Source organism: Carcharodon carcharias, chromosome 1, assembly GCF_017639515.1.
Source record: "Carcharodon carcharias isolate sCarCar2 chromosome 1, sCarCar2.pri, whole genome shotgun sequence".
In the NCBI taxonomy this organism is placed as follows: Eukaryota; Metazoa; Chordata; class Chondrichthyes; order Lamniformes; family Lamnidae; genus Carcharodon; species Carcharodon carcharias.
In genome coordinates, this window is record NC_054467.1 from 73,424,219 (window position 1) to 73,446,029 (window position 21,811).

Consider the following 21,811-nt stretch of genomic DNA (forward strand, 5'->3'; position numbering starts at 1 on the left):
AAATACTTATTTTATCCACCTCCGAAGTAGAGTGAGTACTCCTGGGATTACTGCTGAGCCCTACACCTTCTGGCTTGGCTTCCAGTTCTCATCTCAACTCCCAATCCTGTATGGATGGGCCATGTAAAGAAGATGAGGTATACCAGGCAATGGGACTAACGCACGTCTTAATTCAACAAACTTCAAGTCATCAGGCTGTTAATCCAAGATCATTGAGCTAATGCAACAGGTTGTTAAAAGTAATAAAAAAACCAAGTTAGATTAAGTGGGAAATCATGGTGACTCCTAAGGATTAATGAACCTGTCAGATATGAGCAGGGAACCATATATACTCGAGAAGGTTACCACTTGAAACGTGGCGAGACAGAATGTCTTTGGGTCAGAAAAGCAAGATGAAAACATCATTTATCACCTGTCACAGTTTAACCTGAAGTGGAGAGCTCTCTTAAGATTATCCATGCGAGCTAAATTTTCGATTGCCTGTTAAGAGCAAAAATACTGAAATTGGAAAACATTTCGTCAAGTTATCTGTTGCCTTGCTGCAGAATTATAAACCCATATACATCAAAGAATCGGTTGAAAGATAACTAATGATAATCAATCATGCCGAAACCTAGATTTAAACGCAAGCAAGTTCTATTGTGAAAAGGCACAGACAGGACCATATACATCAGAATGAGAAACATTGTTTGGTACATTTATTGATAAATCATTAGAGAATATTAGATTTTCAATATGATTAAAAGTGGTTAGTCGCAAACTATTCTAAATCATGGACCTGTTCAAGATCCTGCAGCTCTCCTTTCAGATTTTCCAGTTTCTCCAGCAGCTCCCCCTCTTTGTGCAGTTGGTGATCTTCTGTATGTAGTGCTATGTAAAGCCTGTGAACGAGGTTCTTTACATCATCCATTTCTACAGAATGCTCACTGCTTACATGGTCTAAGGCATCAGAAAGAGAACATAGGACACAGAATTAACACGCAACCTAGGCCCTGAAAACAGCTAATCAGTTTTTCAAAACTGCAATGTGTAATGTAGATTTTGGGAGGCTATTAATGTTCATCAAGAGTAAAACATACCAAAGAAACTTGGGAAACGTAGGGAGCCTGTATTCATAGCAGTTTTTTAGATATTGGTTAAGAGGTGGATGTTGACCAGGGCATCCGTACTTTTTTTTGAATGATGCTGTTGGATATTTTACATCCGATTGAAAAGGGCAGACATAGTGCCTTGGTTTAACGTCTCATTCACAAGACGGTGTTTCCGACAGCGCAGCTCTCACTCAGCACTGCATGGAGGGGTCAGCCTAATTAAGTGACGGAGGCTCTGGAGTGGGGCTTGAATCCAGCTTTCTGACACAGGCAGGGGTGCTGTCAGTGAGCCATAGCTGACACAATGTCCCTCTCACAAAGGAAACCCCAAGGTAACTGCCAATTATTTATCCATGTATATTAAGGAGTTGTTTTATGAAAATACCATGGACCATGTCATCTACAGAACCTGTTTTGTGTATTTAAAAGGATCGAATGTAGGAAAATATGGCATCACCACCAAGTGTCATACACCTACTGCTGAAAGCACTTTCAAAATTTTCAAAACAAACTCAAAGTTAAAATCATTAAATTACACTTTTATTCAAAATAAAAGCACAGCCCATGTCCTCAAACAGTGACTGACATTTGTACACAACATGGTTTAAATAAAAAGATTTCTACTGCCATTAAATAACATTATGAACTATAATTCTCCTTACTGAAGTATTGTGCCCAACTACCATTTAGGAATTTAGGAACAGGAGAAGGCCATTCAGCCCATTCAACCTGCTCTGCCATTCAATATGATCATGGCTGATCAAAGACTTCAATGCCTTTTACCCACACTATCCCCATAACCCTTTACATTATTGTTAATCAGAAATCTATCAATCTCTACCTTAAATATACTCAATGACTGAGCTTCCATGATCCACTGGGTAGAGAATTCCAGAGATTCACAACCCTCTGAGTAAAGAAATTTCTCATCATCTCAGTCCTAAGTGGCTTTCCCCTTATTTTGAAATTGTGTCCCCTGGTTCTACCTGCATCTACCCTGTCTATTCCTTTAAGTATTTTGTAGGTTTCAATGAGATCACCTCTCATTCTTCAAAACTCTACAGAATACAGGCCCAGTTTTCCCGATCTCGCTTCATAAGACAATCCCGCCATCCCCAGAATAAGTCTGGTGAACCTTCATTGCACTCACTTTATGACAATAATATCTTATCCGAGGCAAGGAGACCAAAACTGCACACAATACTCCATGTGCGGTCTAACCAAACTTCTATACAATTGAAGCAAGGCTTCACTATTCACGTATGCAAATCCTCTTGCGTTAAAGGCTAACATTCTATTAGCCTTCCTAATTACCTGCTGCACCTGCATGTTAGCCTTCAGTGACTTAAGGACAAGGCCACCCAGGTCCCTTTGTACATCTACACTTATTAATCTCTTACCATTTAGGAAATACTCTGCACATCTGTTTCTTCTACCAAAGTGGATAATCTCACATTTTTCCACATTATATTCCAACTGCCATGTTCATGTACACTCACTAAGTCTGTCCAAATCTTCCTGTATCCACTTTACATCTTCCTCATAGCACACATTCCCACCTAGCTTTGTGTCATCCACGAACTTGGCAATATTACATTTGGTCCTCGCATCCAAATCATTGATAGATATTGTGAACGGCTGGGGCCCAAGTACTGACCCTTGTGGTACCCCACTAGTCACAGCCTGCCAATGCGAGAATGACCTGGTTATTCCTACTCTCTGTTTTCTGCCTGTTAGCCAATCCTTAATCCATGCCAGTATATTACCTCCTATCCCATTTGCTTTTATTTTGCTAATCAACTTCCTGTGGGGAGACTTTATCAAAAACCTTCTGAAAATCCAAGTACATTAAGTCCATCGATTCTCCTTTGTCAATTTTGTTAGTAACATCCTCAACAAACTCCAACAAGTTCGTCAAACATGATTTCCCATTCACAAATCCATGCTGACTACATCCAGATCATCATTATCCAAATATCCGTTTATCACATCCTTTATAATAGATTCTAGTATTTTCTGTACTACTGATATAAGGCTAACAGGTCTGTAGTTCCCTGTTTTCTCTCTCCCTCCCTTCTTAAATAGCCGGGTGACATTTGCTGCCTTCCGATCTTCAGGAACCATTCCAGGATCTGTAGAATTTTGGAAAATGATCACCAATGTATTCACTATCTCTATTGCAACCTCTTTCAACACTCTGGGATGCAGAATATCAGGTCCCAGGGACTTATCAACTTTCAATACATTAATTTCTCCAATAGAACCTTCTTACTTATAATAATTTTCTTCTCAACACCTCATTCTCCCTAGTCCCTTGGATCTCTAAATCTGGGAGATTTCTTGTATCTTGCTCAGTGAAAACAGACACTAAGTAAAAATTTAGCTTCTCTGCCATTTCTTTATTCCTCATTATGAATTCTCCTGACTCTGCCAATAATGGGCCCACATTTGTCTTAGCCAAGTGCTTCCTTTTTACATAACTATAGAAGCTTTTACAGTCCATTTTTATGTTTTTTGCTCGATTGCACTCATATTCTATTCTCCCTTTCTTTAGCAATTTTTTGGTCTTCCTTTGCTGTATTCTAAAAACTTCCCAATCCTCGGGTTTACTACTATTTCTGGCAACTTTATAAGGCTTTTCTTTTAATCTTATACAATCCTTTGCTTGCTTTATCAGCTACGGTTGACTGACTTTTTTGGGGTTTTTACACCTTGAAGGGATGTATAGGTTCTGTAAGCTATGTAAGTTCTTTGAAGACTATCCATTGCCTATGTACAGTCATACCTTTTAATGCATTTTCCCAATCCACCTCAGCCAATTTGCCCCTCATGTCTTCATTATTTCCTTTAATCAATTTTAACACCCTTGCTTCAGAGTGAATTACCTCACTTCCAAACATAAAGTAAAATTCTATCATATTGTGGTCACTTATTCCTAAAGGTTCTTTTACAACAAGATTGTTAATTAGCTTTTTTTCATTACAAAATACTAGAACTAAAATAGCCTGTCCTCTAGTTGGCTCCTCAACACACTACCTAGTAAACCTTCCCTAACACACTCCAGAACCTCATCTTCCACAGCATTAGTGCTCAGTTGGTTTACCCAGTCTACATGCAGATTGGAGTCACCCATGATTACTGTATTGCCCATGCTACATGCTTCTCTCATCTCCTGATTAATACCATGCCCCACATTACCACTACTGTCTGGTGACCCATATACAACTTCAACAAATGTCAGCTGTTTTGCTTTGTAGTTTTTTAGCTCCACTCAAACAGATTCCACACATCGTTCTTCTGATCTGAGAACCTCCCCTACTAGTGCACTGATCCCATGTTGTTATAGAGTCGATTTCCCAGGCAACTTTTCTTGGTGGAAGTATTGAACTTTATTTACAAGACAGCAGCTACATGTGTGCATCTAACTAACCTAAAGATGACCTCCCACTTAGAGGTTCCCTGCGCTAACTGATTGGTTTACACAGATTATGTGATCTTACAACACAGGATTATTCTTAAAGCTGCAGTCCTACGTTTATCAAAACTATAATTACTACATTCCTCTCCCTTTAACTTTTCTGTACATTTTGTATTTAAAAGGATATTTATCTCATGACATTATAATATTTACACAGGCCATGAAATTACAAGTTCAGTCTTTCGGATGGTTTCCTCGAATTCAGATTCTTTTGTAGGAAACACATTTTCTGGAACTGCATTAACATCAGGTACCTCACTAGGCACAGGCAGTTCAGTGTCTTCCGCTCCAACAGAGATATCGGGCATGTCTGTCCTTAGTTGAGCAACTTCAACAGGAACCACTGGTTCAGAAATGGTTACAGGTGGAACATCATTTTGTTAGAGTATCTCCCTTTTTCTTCAATGACCCACATGCTTATGGGTGATCGAGCCCTCCACTTCCATGTGGTACGACAATGTCCGGTCACAGAGCTTACTTTACCAGGTAACCACTTCGGTTGTCCACTGAAATTCCTTATGCATACTGCTTCTCCAACAGTAAATTGTCACTCATGACTATGCAAATCATGAGTCACTTTTTGGTTCCCTTGACTTTTCTCCACCTTCCCCTCCAAATTTGGAAGTATTAGGCCTAGTCTTCTTCGAAGACGGCACCTCATCAGCAACTCTGTACCCTCTTCCCATACGTCTTCTTCCTTACTCCACAGAATTTAGTCTCAGCCTTCTTTTGACTTCACTGCCAGCCAGGCCTCTTTAGCTTCATTCAGCTGGTTCTTCAGCTCTTCTGTTTCCTTCTTGTATCTGTTGGCTTCCTCCTGGATACTTGAACATTGCTGCATCTTCTCTGCCAACTGGTGCTTCAGTTTGTTCAGAGTGATGTTAAATTCTTCCAGTTTCTCTTCATAATTTTCCAGTGGTACAAACTTTGACCTGAGGGATCCTTGTAGTGTGTGAAGGTCTTTCAACAGGTTTTCCTTTTCTTTGCAAAACTCACTCGCTTCATCTTGAATTCTGTCATTCAGCAGAGTCTCCTTGAGTTTCTTCTGCTGCTCTTCCATGTTGTTAAGGTAGCCTTCAATTCTTCAGATTGCTGAATGCTTACACAATCATTTTTCATCCAGTTGCTGTCCTTGGACTCTCCAGGCTCTTTCTGCAGTATCTTGCCTTGTTCCTTTTCCAACTCAGGAACCCTTCCTGCTTCCTTTTGAAATCTCACTAGCCAATCGAGGTTAATTTTTCTCAACCAACTTCGACCTCGAAGGCTTAGTCTTCTGCCTTCTAATACCATTGCTGCTGGCTGTGCTGTTTGGAGACTATAATAAACAGGTACACTGGCGGGTTTGCTAGTGCTGTTGGGAGGAGTTTAAACTAATTCGGCAGGGGGAGGGGACACAGAATGTTAGCAGAATAGGGACACATCATAATACAGTAAAACAACCAAGTCACAGGGAGTACAGCTGCATTAAGCTTCAAGGGAGTAAGGCAAGGCTGGATGGCCTCTACTTTAATGCCAGGAGTATTACAGATAAAACAGATGAGTTAAGGGTGAGGATTGACACGTGGAGTTGTGATATAGTAGCCCCATTACTGAGACGTGGTTGAGGGAGGAGCAGGATTGGTAGCTCAACATTCTGGGATATAGAATCTTCAGGTGAGACAGGGGATGGGCTAAAAGAGGAGGAGGCATTGCATTATTAGTTAAGGAGTCAGTTACTGCAGCAAGGAGAGATGATATCTTGGAGGGGGCATCAGATGAAGCTTTGTGGGCAGAGATTAGGAATAAAAAGGGGGCATCCACATTGTTAGGTTTTTATTATAGACCCCCAGATAGTCAGTGGGAAATTTAGGAGCAAAGATGTGCACAATTTGTGGAGGTGTGTAGAAAAAATAACGATAGGGTAATTATTTTAGGTGATTTCAACTTTCCCAACATTAATTAGGATAGACATAGTGTTAAGGGCTTGGATAGAGTGGATTTCTTGAAATGTGCACAGGAGAATTTTTTATGTCAATATGTAGAGGGTCCAACAAGGGACAGTGCAATGCTAGACCTAATTCTTGGGAATGAAGCCAGACAGGTGGCTGAGGTGGTAGGGGGGGGGGAGCATTTTAGTGATAGCGACCACAATATGGTACAATTTAAGCTGGTTATGGACAATGAAATAGACAAGTTGCAAAGAAATGTTTTGGATTGGGGGAGAGTAGATTTTAGTAAAATAAGGCAAGATCTGACCAAGGTAGACTGGGAACTGTTACTTGTGGGGAAATCTACAGAGGAGTAGTTGGGGGGGGGGCATTCAAAAAGGAAATGGGGAGGGTACAGGCTCAACATGATCCCTCTAGGGTGATAGGAAGGAGTAACTAGCCCAGAGAACTATGGACAACCAGTGATATTCAGGATATGATGAGAAGGAAAAGAGGGGCTTTTAGCAGGTACAAGGGGAGCAAATCAACGGAGGCATTAGTGGAGTACAGAAAGTGCAGGGTGGAGCTTAAGAAAGCAATTAGGAGAGCAAAGAAGGGATATGATAAAGCTCCGGCTAGTAAAAGTAGGGAAAATCCCAAGATATTCTATAAGTATATCAATGGGAAGAGGATGACCAGGGAAAGAGTAGGGCCCATTAGGGACCAAGGGGACAATCTATGGGTGGAGCCAGAAGACATCGGTAGAGTGTTGGACGAGTACTTCACATCCGTCTTCACCCAAGAGAATGGGGATGAAGGTATTGAACTCGGGGAGAGAGACTGCAAGGTTCTTGAGCAAGTTGATATAGGGAGTAACAAGGTATTGGAGGTAAAAACAAAAAAGTGCGGATGCTGAAAATCCAAAACAAAAACAGAATTACCTAGAAAAACTCAGCAGGTCTGGCAGAATCGGCGGAGAAGAAAAGAGTTGACGTTTCGAGTCCTCATGACCCTTCAACAGAACTGTTGAAGGGTCACGAGGACTCGAAACGTCAACTCTTTTCTTCTCCACCGATGCTGCCAGACCTGCTGAGTTTTTCCAGGTAATTCTGTTTTTGTTAAGGTATTGGAGGTGTTGGCAGGCTTAAAAGTAGATAAATCTCCAGATCCGGATGCTTTGTGTCCCAAACTGCTGAGGGAGGCAAGGGAGGAGATCGCAGGGGCTCTGACCCAAATTTTTAATTCCTCTCTGGCCATGGGGGAGGTGCCAGAGGACTAGAGAACAGCTAATGTGATTCCGCCATTAAAGAAGGTTTGTAGAGATAAGCCAGGGAACTACAGGCCGGTGAGTCTCACGTCAGTGGTCGGGAAACTATTGGAGAAAATTCTGAAGGAGAGAATCTATCTCCACTTGGAGAGGCAAGGTTTGATCAGGGGTAGTCAGCATGGCTTTGTCAGAGGGAGGTCATGCCTAACAAATTTGACTAAATTTTTTGAGGGGGTGACCAGGCGTGTAGATGAGGGTAGTGCAGTTAATGTAGTTTATATGGATTTCAGCAAAGCCTTTGACAAGGTCCCACATGGGAGACTTATAAAGAAGGCAAATGCACATGGGATACAGGGTAATTTGATAAGCTGGACTCAAAACTGGCTTAGTTGTAGGAGACAGAGAGTGATGACAGAAGGATGCTTTAGTGACTGGAAGCCAGTGTCCAGTGGCGTACCACAGGGATCAGTGCTGGGTCCCCTATTATTTGTCATTTATATAAACAACATAGATGACTATGTGGGGGCGGGGTGGGGGGGGGGAGGAGGATTAGTAAGTTTGCGGATGACACAAAGATTGGCCGGGTGGTTAACAGTGAGGTTGAGTGTCTTGGGCTACAGGAAGATATAGACGGCATAGTCAAATGGGTAGATTAGTGGCAGATGGAATTTAACCCTGAAAAGTGTGAGGTGATACACTTTGGAAGGAGTAAATTGACAAGGAAGTATTCAATGAACGGCATGACACTAGGGAGTTCTGAGGAACAAAGGGACCTTGGTGTGTGTGTCCATAGATCTCTGAAGGCAGGGGGGCATGTTAGTGGGGTGGTGAAAAAGGCATTTGGGACACTTGCCTTTATCAATCGAGGCATAGATTACAAAAGTAGGGAGGTGATGTTGGAGTTGTATAGAACCTTGGTGAGGCCACAGCTGGAATACTGTATGCAGTTCTGGTCACCACAATATAGGAAGGATGTGATTGCACTGGAGGAGGTGCAGAGGAGGTTCACCAGGATGTTGCCTGTGATGAAACATTTAAGCTACGAAGAGAGGTTGGATAGACTTGGGTTGTTTTTGTTGGAGCAGAGAAGACTAAGGGGTGACCTGATCGAGGTGTACAAGATTATGAGGGGCATGGACAAGGTGGATAGGGAGCAGCTATTCCCCTTAGTTGAAGGGTCAGTCACGACGGGACATGAGATCAAGGTGAGGGGCAGGAGGTTTAGAGGGTGGATGTGAGGAAAAACGTTTTTACCCAGAGGGTGGTGATGGTCTGGAATGCACTGCCTGGGAGGGTGGTGGAGGCAGGCTGCCTCACATCCTTTAAAAAGTACCTGGATGAGCACTTGGCCTGTCATAACATTGAAGGCTATGGGCCAAGTGCTGGTAATTGGGGTTAGGTAGGTAGGTCAGGTGTTTCTCACGTGTCGGTGCAGACTCGATGAGCCAAAGGGCCTCTTCTGCACTGTGTGATTCTGTGAAACCGTTTACCTGGATGTCTTTGCCTGTATACATTTTCAACTTGGCAGAAGTTTGTTCCAAATTTAATTGTTGAGCACCTTTATTTAAATATCTGAAAGTGTGTTCTCCTATTACAGTGGTAGAAGCACCTGTATCTACTTCCATTTTTAAGGTCTTACCATTCACTTGCAATGTGACAATAATTGGCTCTGTCTCCCCAACTTTCATGTTGAATAATGAATAAATATCAGACTTGGTTGTTTCTGGCTCTTCTACACTATATACTTCACTGGAATACACTGGAAGCCTGTTTTAATCTCACTTTGCAATGTTTCAATATGTGCCCAATTTTGTGACAAAAAATAACATTCCACCTCTTTGAATCGGCAATTGTTAGGAGTATGATTGTTTCCATGCTGATAAAAATTAGTTTTAGAATTTTTTGCTGTGTTGTTTCCTCTTAGGGTTTGGGTTAAGCGGGGGCTGTTTCCCGCTTCATGGCCGAGTTCCGGCTTTTTGCACCACTTTCGGCTGACCACTCCTGCTCAACTAGGAAAACGGCACCATTTTGCACACCTTGAATTGCTTATGAATCCCTTACAGTGCTTTCCATCACAAGTGCTATTTGTAATGCTTTCTTAAAATCAAGATCCACTTCAGCCAGCAATCTTTGCTGAATAACATTTTCCTGCGCACCACATACCAAACGATCCCTGAGCATTTCATTCAGGGTTTCACCAAAACCGCAATATTCCGTTAGTTGTTTTAATTTCACCATGTAGATAGCAATGGTCTCCCCTGGGGTGCTATTCTGTGAATTGAACCGGAACCTCTGAATTGTGACTGAGGGCTTGGGTTGAAACTGTCGCTTAACGAGGTCTACTAATTCACTGAAAGTCTTTGAATCTGGGGCACTGGGGGCCATTAAGCTTTGAATGAAACTGTAGGTCTTGCTCCCACAGATACTCAGGAGAATCGTTCTCCTCTTTTCCTCCTCTGTGATTTCATTGGCTTGAAAGTAGACGTTCTATATATTGAGACCAGTCGTCTGTGGCTGGTTCAAATGAATCAATTCTGCCAAACTGTGGCATCTTGGATGAGTATATCTTCCTTTCTTTTTAATTATCTTAGATACTCTCAATCGCTGGGTGAGGTGCAGCACCGGATCTGATTTATCCTCATCACCAGTTTGTTAGATTTGATTTTCCAGGAAACTTTTCTTGGTGGAAACATTGAATTTTATTTACAAGACAGCAGCAGCAACTATACGTGTGCATCAAACTCTATAACAAAAGAAGAACTCCCACCTAGAGGTTCCCTGTGGTAACTGATCAGTTTATGCAGATCATGTGATCTTACAACAGAATTATTCTTAAAGCTACAGTTCTATGTTTATCAAAACTATAATTACTACACATCCCTTATTATCACTGCTACTCCACTCCCTTCCCATTCTTGTCTGTCCTTCCTAAACGTTGAATATCCTTGAATATTCAGTTCCCAGTCTTGGTCACCATGCAGCTGTGTTTCCATAATGGCAATTACATCATACCCATTTACCTCTATTCATGCCTTGCATTCAGGTGCAGTCTTTTTGACATCATTCTGCATTCGAAGCATACTCAATGGTCTGCTTTGTTTCTCCTGCCTTCTAGCCTCACTACTACTTCCTGTTACCAACTTTACTTTCTTCCAATTTGGGCCACCTCTCAGGTTCCCACCCCCTGACAAGCTAGCTTAAACCCAACCCAGCAGCACTAGCAAATCTCCCTGCGAGTATATCAGTCCCAGCCCTGTTAAGATGTAACCCATCCAGCTTGTACAGGTCCCACCTGCCCCAGAACCAGTCCCAATGCCTGAGAAATCTGATGCCCTTCCTCCTACACCAGCTGTCTAGCCACATATTTAAATCGATCAGTCCTCCTATTCCTATGCTCACTAGGATATGGCACTGGGAGTAACCCTGATATTACTGCTCTTGAGGTCCTGCTTTTTAATTTCCTTCCTAACTCGCTGAAATCTACTTTCAGGAGCTCATCCATCTTCCTACCTATGTCGTTGGTACCAATGTGGTCCACTACTTCTGACTCATCCCCTCCCCAGCCCCCAAAGGATGTCCTGCAGCTGCTCTGTGACATCCTTGACACTGGCACTAGAGAGGCAACACACCATCCTGGAGTCACGTTTACTGCCACAGAAACGCCTGTCTGATCCCCTGACTATGGAATCCCCTATCACTATTGCCCTTCCATTTTCCATCCTCCTTCCCGGTACAGCTGAACCACCTGTGGTGCCACAGGTTTGGCTCTAGCTGCACTCCCCTGAGGAACAATCACCCTCATCAGTATCCAAAATGGAAAACCAATGACCAAACAGGATAGTCTCAGGGGACTCCTGCACAACCTGCCTGGTTCTCTTAGACTACCTGGTGGTCACCCATTCCCTGTCTGGCTGTACACTTCTGACTTGCGGTATGACCACCTCTCTAAAAGTGGTATACACATAGTCCTCTGCCTCGTGGAAGCACAATAGTGACTCCAGTTGCTGCTCAAGTTCCGAAACCCAGAGCTCAAGCTTGTGCAGCTGGCAACACTGCCTATTGATGTGTTTGTCAGGGGCACATGGTGCATCAACACTTCACACATACTGCAGGATGTACATTCCACTTGGCCAAGGTGACCTGCCATCCCGTAACTCTAAAAACTATTTATAACACTTAAAGTAGAATGAGTAGAATAAATTACTAGTAACTTAACTTTACTACACTTACGCTAATTTTATCTTATTTATATGAATTGCACCCACAGTGGGTGATAACAGTAATTGTTTTCCAATGTTATCTTGTTCTAAACTAGCTTAATCCAATTGGCTTTGGGGTTTTTCTACTTATTTCTTAGGTGTGAACAACTCTGTGCAGCAACCTCTTCATTCACTGTAAGGAATTATTTGTGGTTAATAAAGGATCCTGTGAATTATCAGTCTGACTTCAGAACACATTGATGTTTTCAAATTCAGTTTGTGTAGCATGTAGAAGATTGCGCCATTGTTCTGCATGCCAATTAACATTCTCAGTGCTGAACACTTTCGTATCCTGATGTGTACAGTAACTCGTGAGTTAAAGTCTTACTTTAGTGAGTGCAATGCCACTAGTTCTCTGATTCTATTTCTTTTCCTTCGCCAATTTTCTTTCTTACCTCAATCTCCTTTCAAGTTGTTATTAATTCCACATTAAAGTGCGATTCCACAGATGTCAGTTTCAGTTTTGCACCAAAGTGACTATTAAGCCTGTTGACAAACTACTTGATTCTAGGGGCTAATGCAGTGGGGATTCTGGATAGCCCAGGGTCACTAAGGTCAAGTGTAGTTCCCTTGCCTCACCTGAAAGGAAGTAACTCAGCATCCTTTGAGGATCAATGTGGATCCTTGAGCCATTGCAACAACAATTTAAATTTACAAAACATAATCTAACACCATAAAACATCCCAAAGCACTAGGGCTATTAGGACAGGTAAGTTGAAGCATGATCAGGGAGGGAGGTTTTTAAGGAGCATCTTAAAGGACAAGAGGTGGAGAGATGGAGGGAATTCCAGAGCTTAGGGCCTGGGACATATTAATGTTGCAGCTGCCAATGGTGAAGCAAAGGATTAGAGAGATGCACCAGAGGCCAGGGTTGGAAGACTTCAGAGTTCTTAGAAGGCTGGAGGAGGTTTTGTTTTCTAATTCATTCATGGCATGAGTGCATCACTGGCTAGGCCAACAGTTGTTGTTTATCCTAACTGCCCTTTGAACTGCCCTTTGAACTGCTGCAGTCCATGTGCTGTTGGGAAGGGAGTTCTATGACCTGGACCAACAACAATGAAGGAATGGTGATATAGTTCCAAGTCAGTATGATGTGGAGGGGATCTTGCAGGTGGTAGTGTTCCTATATGTCAGCTGCCCTCGTACGTGTAGGTGGTAGAGCCACAGGTTTTAAGGTGCTATTGAAGGAGGGTTGGTGAGTTGCTGCAATGCATCTTGTAGGGTACACACTGCTGCATCAGTAGTGGTGAGAGCGAATCTTTAAGGTGGTATATGGGGTGCCAGTCTAGAGGGCTGTTTTGTTCTGGGTGGTGTCAAGCTTCTTGGGGTGTTTTTGGAGCTGCAATCATCCAGGAAAATGGATAGTACTCCATCACACTCCTGACTTGTCTTGTAGGTGGTGGACAGACTTTAGGGATTCAGAAGGTGAGTTACTATCTGGAGAATTCCCAGCCTCTGACCTAATCTTGTAGCCACAGTGTTTAAAATGGCTGGTCCAGTTAAGATTCTGGTCAATGGAACCTCCAGGATGTTGATGGTGGAGGATTCAGCGATGAGAATGCCATTGGATGGTCAGATTCTCTCTGGTTGGAGATGGTCAATGCCCGTCACTTGTGTAGCACAAGTGTCATTTGTCATTTATTTGTCCAAACCTGAATTGGTCCAGGTCTTGCTGCATACAAATTCCTAAAGTAAACTGCTTTAGGAATTGCATGGAACTGAAGACTGTGCAATTATCAGCTAACATTCCTACTTCTGACTTTATGTTGGACTGAAGTTCATTAATGAAGCAACTGAAGATGCTTGGGCCTAAGATACTGCCCTGAGGAGCTCCTGCAGCGATTTCCTGGGGCTGAGGTGATATGCTTCCAATAACCATTTTCCTTTGTGCTAGGTATGGAGGGGTATAGAGTGAAGATGGATAAACTGAGTTCAAGTACAGATTAACCCTCTGCAGAATACCTGGGAAGAACTGTGAACTTTGTACCCAACAACATAGAAACATTTTTGTACTAAGTAATATTTAGGATGAGAGCATTTCTGTTTATTATGGAGTGAGGGTGTAGGCAGATAATTATTATCCAACTTTTAAAATAATAATGACTAAAATGTTTCCAGAAACCAACTTTTGCTTTTTACAGACATTTTTTTTAAAAAAAGGTTGCGGCTCACAAAGATTTTGAAACATCATGAGAAGCAAATAATTATCTTGCCCAGAGTGTAGTCAAGAAATCTTTCTTACCTTTTGTTGGGGGCTTTACAAAATACTTTGTTTCATTAATAACCAGTTCAAAGTTCTTTGTTAATAAAACAGTGATTGGTGTCGTGGCTGAAACTCTAGTGCCATCTGCAGGCAAACAAACACTGGTTATAAAGAAAAAGATAGCTGCAAACTATACATATATTTATATTTTTTTTGTGCATAAAAAGCCAGTTGTCTTTTTTGCTTGTCCCATCCTCTTCCTTCCCAAAGATCTATAGCTGGCAAAGGCACATGTGCAAGCCTGAGAACAGCAGGTATGACCATAGTCCATGAAGAGTATTGACTCTTCAGCTGAAGCGCAGCATTTCATCCCATGATTACATTGAGACCTGTTGAAAATATTTCCAACCTCAGCAGGTAAGTGTCATATTCACCTCTTCAGAATTCTCACATTGCATGTACATAAAATAAACCAAGACATCCTCTTTTCCACAGCTTCATATTAACCCAAAATTTGTTCTTAATGAAGATCAGAATGGAATGGGTGATTTGAAGCTTATCAGACAAACCTACTTCACAAATTACATAAAGTGGCATCGAGAGTCAATTTTCCACACTGCAGCAATCCAACCTAGGCTACTCTACTTTTAGTAACAGAACTTATCATTTATGTAAAAGCTTTTCTGTAAAAGCATTTATGCAAATTGCATGTTTATATTTTTGTCATTTTTGTGAGGTGCAGTATTTATGTTAGAGGATGCATTACAGTTACTTTGTTATTCAAAAAAGGTTCAAATTATCTCACGACATAGAAGAAGAACTGCATAAGAGTTAATTTAGTGTGCTGAAAGCATGATTCAGCTCTTGAAAGCAACTCAAGTTCTATTTTCTGAGCACCATGTGATTTAGTTCCGGGACTAACAGCAGAGATGCTAAATTAATCAAGACGACAGCCAATCATTACCATTACTTGTGAATTCCCACAGTTTTCAACTAAATGGCTCACAAGTTTGCATTCATCTCCCATCACCAAATTCCATTCCTCAGCTGAGTTTCTGCAAGCTGCCGAGTGCACTTTTCCAGTTTTCCATGACAGTTTAGGACGTGCCTGTATTGAACCAGCAGTTGAATCAGGTCCCACAGGTCCAATTAGTGCTAGGCCTATAAAGATTGATGGTATTGAATCCTACTCAGGGCAACATAAATCAAACAAAAATGAATTACTTTTTTCGTTCATGGGATGTGGGTGTCACTGACTGGGCCAGAAATTATTGCCCATCCCCAATTGCCCTTGAGAAGATGGTGGTGAGCTGCCTTCTTGTACCGCTGCAGTCCATGTGGTGTAGGTACACCCACAGTGCCATTAGGGAGTTTCAGGATTTTGACCCAGTGACAGTGAAGGAATGGCAATATATTTCCAAGTCAGGATAGTGAGTGACTTGGAGGAAAATTTGCAGATGGTGGTGTTCCCATGCATCTCCTTTTAGGTGGGTAGCAGTCATGGATTTGGAAGGTGCTGCTGAAGGAGCCTTGGTGAGTTGTTGCAGTGCAGCTTGTAGATGGTACACACTGCTGTCACTGAGCGTCAGTGGTGGAGGCAGTGCATATTTGTGGATGGGGTGTCAATCAAGCGAGCTGCTTTGTCCTGCACGGTGTCAAACTTCTTGAGTATTGTAGGAGCTGTACTCAACCAGGCAAGTGGAAAGTATTCCATCACATTTCTGGCTTGTGCCTTGTAGATGGAGAACATCTACATCTCTACATGGAGATGGCTTTGGGGAGTCAGGAGGTGAGTTACTCTTTGCAGAATTCCCAGCCTCTGACCTGCACTAATAGCCACAATATTTGTATGGCTAGCCCAGTTCAGTTTCACGTCAATGGTAACCCCCAGGATGTTGATCATGGGGAATTCAGTGATGGGTAATGCCACTGAATGTCAAGGGGCAACGGTTAGACTTTCTCTCTTGTTGGAGATGATCATTGCCTGGCACTTGTGTGCATAACTGTTACTTTCCATGTTCACCCCAAAATAAAGAGCATTTTTGGGTAACTGCACAGCGTCATTGAAAGCAGCAGAGTTGTTGTATTAGTGCGTTGTCATGCCCAGTACAGACATGAAAATATTACATATTTTAAAGCTATATTTTTTAAATGGACACAACAGCTTTTAAGGTGGCTGGTAATATATCAGGTGGCTTTGTCAATTTTGGCTTCAGACAGAGCTGAAACTCAATCAAATACCTAATTAAAATATGGACATTCACAACCACTTGTGAAATTCACATGTCCCTTTGTTAAGGATGGACTGTCAACAGAACAAGACTAACACATATCAGCTGACTCACCTTTCTACTTCACCCTGGGCCACAAAAACATTGAAACTCAATCTCTTTGCTGAAAAATGTTCAAAAGCGGATTCTAAATTGGATGGGGGTCATTTAATTACAGAAACCATGGCTGTCTCACAAACAGCTGACGTGTGAAAAGCTAAAACACAAGAGTGAGAAAAAAACAATTCCCTATCTTTTTTGGAAGAAGGACTTTGAACTTTTAATTGGTCACATGATTAAGGCGGCCTGTTTGTTACCTGTTCTTTTAAAAAATAACAGCATTCCTGTTCAGGTCAGAAACACCATGACAGATACCATCTGAAACATCATCTGAAAAGCTATTGAACCAGCTGCAAGACAACCATGTGGCCAAGGTAAACAACTATACATTGAAAGTGGAAGGACTATCCTTAAACCTGTTCCATCTTCAAGTTCACCTGGCAATTCAACTACAAGAATCCTTGCAAATCACGGAGAATGCTTTGCTTTACTAGATTTCCACTCCAGGTAAAGCATCAATTCAGCTAAGAAACTACAGGGCTGCTACAAAAGAGACTGAATTCATTCCAAATTGTTATCATATTGTTTTTTCTCTTCATGTATAATTGTGTGTGTGTGTGTGTGAGAGAGAGAGAGAGTGTGTGTTTGTGTGTGTGTGTGTGTGTGATGTTTTTTTAAATCTCTGCAGCAAATGTATGTTAATAAATAATCTTCTTTTAAAGCCACAAAAGTTGGAAATTATTTAAGTTGTGACAAACCACACTGAGGGTAAGAAAACGTACTAATCTCACACATAAAAATACTTTGATCACAGACAATAAGAAAACACACAAACTCTGTCCGTGACAGAGTAATGGATGGTTTCAAATGCACTGAATAACAATCACCTTCTGAAAATATTCCAGCACTGTTGATGCCTCGATCCTCATTCTTCAAGTCCTTAAGAAGGTCTCCAACATTCATCAACAATGGTTTCACCAGAAACTGGCAACGCTCTTTTCTGGAGGGTAGTGTGATGGAGATTATGGGAAAACCATGCTTGTATTCAACAGTTACCTCTGGAAGATAATGGCAAAGTTCAATCATGAATGCCACTTTAATTGCCACTAAACAGACAGCGAAGCAGGCTTTTCTAACGCACCATACATGCCATCAGTTTTATAAGTGCACAGTCAGCTTTGTAATCTATTAGTCAGCATTTTATGAGAAGCACCAGTTTTGTTCCCTCGAAGGAATGGGACGTTGCCAGAATAAATTAATCAGATTGAATATACAAACATAGGAATGATTGGTTGGATGGTGGGACCTGAAGGCTTTTAAAAGCACTCAGTTGTTATAGCACATCTGTGTTTAATTGCACCTTCCTGTGTCATAAGCCAAAATTAGGATGACTGTTGGCTGGTCATCTATTTTTAGGTTGTATCAGCTTCTTTGAAGTTGTTGGTCAGCTTTTATCTTTTTTCGAAGTTGGCTCACTTAACCCTGCCAATCGAGCTTACAATCAGAGGATAGGCTATGAATCTGAGCATACTTCTATTGCCAGTATAAACTGGTGCAGTCCAATCACTAACCTGTGCTTGAGGGCATAAAACATCCACAGCTTAAATAGTGCTGAAAAGAACAAAGGGTTTCATGGAAGTAAACCTATAATCCATGCAAAAGCAAGCAAGAAGAAAATTGGGAAACCTTCCTCATACAAAGCGATTTTTGTAAACATTTATACTTTCACTATGTTAAACACTTGGTGGACAGCTCTGCCAGCTTTTATACTAGCCTTGAAGAGGTTATCTTGACATTTAGTCTTATTTAATCATTAAATCACAGGGTCCTAGAATGATTACAGCACAGACGGAAGCCATCTTGCCCTAAGTGTTCATGTTGGCTCTCTGCAAGAACAACTCAGCTGTCCCATTCTCCTGCTCTTTCCTCGTAGCCCCACAAACCTTCCCTTTTCAAATAATTATCCAATCGTCTTTTAAAAGGGAACACACCTGGTATTAACTCCAATATTAGCTTCAGAGATTTGTCAAGACTGCTCACAAGAAGACATGGTTTTATTGAAGTTGGCAAGTTTATGCACTGGTTGGCTACATTTGTGAATTGGGAACTGACAGATTTAACACCTTGCTAAGGCTGGTATAAAGAATTTCTATGACCCAATCCTTAACCAGCAAAAAGTTCCTAAATACTTAGTATTTATTCCAAAAACCTCAACATACTATTCTTCACTATTCCTCTTCCATTGTTGGCTGGATAGTGGAAGGGTATAGATGCATTTATCCCTCTGCTACTTGATTTACTCTCAATCCATCATCAAGCTTAGTGTAATTCCAATCATTTATAATGTTAATGCCAACAAAGCGCATGTGAGCGTATTCCAGGATCATAAATCGGATGCAAGGTTTTCCTCAGGTGAGGATGGCAAGGATGCCATGGCAATGCAGGTACAGGGTGGACTAATCAATGCTCCTCTCTCCTTTCAGGAGAAGACAGCACACAGTAATGCAGAGCGGCTGCCGACTGGCGGAGGGCAACCCCACCTTCTCATCATCACCAAATCCGAGCAGGAGGCACTGGAACTCTGGAGGCAGAGGGACTGCCGCTGACCCAAGGGCACAGGAGACGCTAACGCACCAGCACCACACCCTCTCAGCCAGGCAGGCACCAGCGCAGGTACCAGCACCTCAGTGGGAATAAGATCGTCGGCTAGCATCCCGGGGCACAGTGGTGAGGGCACTTCACGCTCGCTTGAGGTGTACGCGGAGGCAGAGAGTGCCCAAGGCGCCAGCAGCGGGAGGACTGCTGTGGACCAGAAACATGCTCAGTTGATGACTGATGATGGGCCTCTGGAGTCGTCCCTGAGGCAGCAGATGCTGGCAGTCCAGCAGGGTGTGCAGGAGGATCTGGCAGAGATACATGAGGGAATGCGAGCCATGGTCTCCGTTGTGGAGGAGTCCACTCGGAGCATCAACAATGCAATGACCCTCATGCCCGAGTGCACTGCCTCCTCCATGGAGAGAGTGGTGACTCTTATGGAGAGGCTCCTCCAGGAGCTGAATCAGGGCTTCCTGGGGATGCACTCAGACCTGCAAGCCCTCACAGCAATATTGACCTCAGGTGGTCAGTGTCAGTGTGGGAGATGGATTGGGCACCCAGTATCCCAGCTAGGTGCCCATCCATCAATGGTGAGCAGGGGGTCCAAAGCGACCGGACATTGGTGCACAAGCTGCCTGTTGTCTCTGTGGGCTCCTCTCAGGGTGCTCTGGATGAGAGCAGCAGCTCCTCCACCCCTCTGCCAGTGACTGCGGCATTCGATGAGGCTGTGATGACTGGGGAGGTGCCAGCCATGCCACTGGCTGCTCCCTCCCAGGCGGGGCCAGCACAGGCTCCACAGGCCAGAGGACACCCGCCAAGGTCATCAAGGCCAACAGGACAGCACAGTGAGCAGGGCTGTCTCCAATGCTGCTGCCAGCGAGCAGGGAGCACCGAGACTTAGCACCTGCAAAAGTAAACGTGAATCACCTTAGGCACAGCCCGGACTTATCACTGGTGTTTTGCTTTTCCTCCACTTTTAAGTTACTGTTAAGTTGGTGTGATGTTCAACACCTTTTCATTTAGTTTGATTTCTGTATGTCAGACTGCAAAGCATTAAATGTGTTGGTTCTCAACAAGCCTCTGGGTGCTTCATTAGTTCTGCAGGTGAAGGGTAACCCATGATGTTATGAGTGACTTGTTTGTCGTTGAGCTTTATTGAAATAGCACACTGTGCAAGTTGTTGACCAGGCAAATGTTGCTGTCAGGTATCAAGTATGGAGCCTGCGGCCCTGGCATGTAGTGGTAGTTCATCTTTGGTAGGCTAGCTGAAGAAGCATTGGATCGAAGCGTCCAGGGTTTCCCGGTCTCCCTGGAGGTTTCCCAGGTTAGCATCTATCCCCTCAGCATTCTCCTGAGTGAGCTCGTCCTCATTACTGGACTCATCATCTATTGCTAGAGCAGCTGCATCAACATCTTCTTCCTCCACCGCCTCCCCCCTTTCCAATGCCAGATTGTGGAGAGTGCAGCATGCAACCACTATCAGTGACTCACAATCTGGGGAGTACTGGAGTGTACCCCCTGAACGGTCCAGACATCGGAAATACATCTTGAGAAGACTGATGGTTCTCTCCACAACAGGCCTTGTGGTGCCGTGGCTCCGATTGTACTGCTGCTCAGCCTCTGTTCTTGGATGGCAGAGAGGCATCATGAGCCACCTTCTGAGGGGATAGCCCTTGTCACCCAGCAGCCATCCATCCAGCCGGGCTGGAGCACTGAAGAGCCCCGGCACCTGGGAGTGTCTGAGGACGTAGGTGTCGTGGGAGCTGCCTGGGTACCTTGCACAGACTTGTAGAATCTGCATCCTGTGATCACACACTATCTGCACGTTCATGGAGTGGAAGCCCTTCCTGTTGACGAAGGCACCGGCCTCACCTGCTGGCGCCTCGATGGCCACATGTGTACAGTCTATTGCACCCGGGATGCGGGGGAATGCAGCTATCGCAGCAAAGCCTCTGGCTCACTCCGCCTGGCTGGCCTCATCCACGCGGTAGTGAATGAAAGTCAATGCGCGCTTGAACCGAGCGTCTGTCACCAGCTTGACACAACTGTGGACAGCTGATTGGGAGACACCACAAAGATCACCCACCAACCCCTGGAAAGAGCTGGAGCCATAGAAGTTGAGGGCCACTGTGACCTTCAGCGCCACTGGCATGGGGTGTCCACCCACACAGTTGGAGCTGATCTCAGGTCGAATCATCTGAATTATGGAGGTCACTTTCTTCCCTGAGCGATGGAGCCTCCTTCGGCACTGCACCTCAGGCATATTGAGGTAGCTGCATTGCCGCATGTAAACTCTGGAAGCAGGATAGTGGTGTTTTCTGCAGCCCATTCCACCTTGAGCTTCCTGAAGGCCCTGCGTCCCTTGTGCCTGTGCCTGCCCTTCCAAAGGTGGCTCCCCTGGAGGCTGAATATGGACTCCTGGCCTCCTCCCCCTTGTGGCCCTCTCTTCCTCCTCAGAGGAGGTGCCTCCAGCGGAGAACACAATCCCCATTCCCAGGTTAAGGGAAGGCTGTCTGATTCCTCCAGTGTCCTGAACTGAAGCCTGTTCTTTCTGTCAAAGCAGCTCTGAAGAGATATGACGTTGTCCTGTTCACACAAGCAAGGAGTAGTAAGTAATAAACTAAAGTTCTAACAACTCGCATTAGCAAGCCCATTCACCCCTCTTATCCCGCCTGTGGATG

The 21,811-nt window shown here is 43.4% G+C and overlaps 1 protein-coding gene across 3 annotated transcripts in view; it reads right to left on the minus strand.

Annotated features, from left to right (window-relative positions):
• LOC121272852 (calcium uniporter regulatory subunit MCUb, mitochondrial-like) overlaps positions 1–21,811 on the minus strand; it is a 106,409-nt gene that overhangs the window by 9,728 nt on the left and 74,870 nt on the right. For 2 of the 3 annotated variants that reach the window (XM_041179794.1, XM_041179714.1), the window contains exons 3-5: positions 17,423–17,593; positions 14,245–14,349; positions 779–939 (exon numbers count right to left, since the gene is read on the minus strand). In XM_041179794.1, coding sequence (XP_041035728.1) covers positions 779–939; positions 14,245–14,349; positions 17,423–17,593 — 437 coding nt within the window. The remainder of the gene's footprint in view (positions 1–778; positions 940–14,244; positions 14,350–17,422; positions 17,594–21,811) is intronic. The other variant, XM_041179877.1, reaches the window with a different exon arrangement.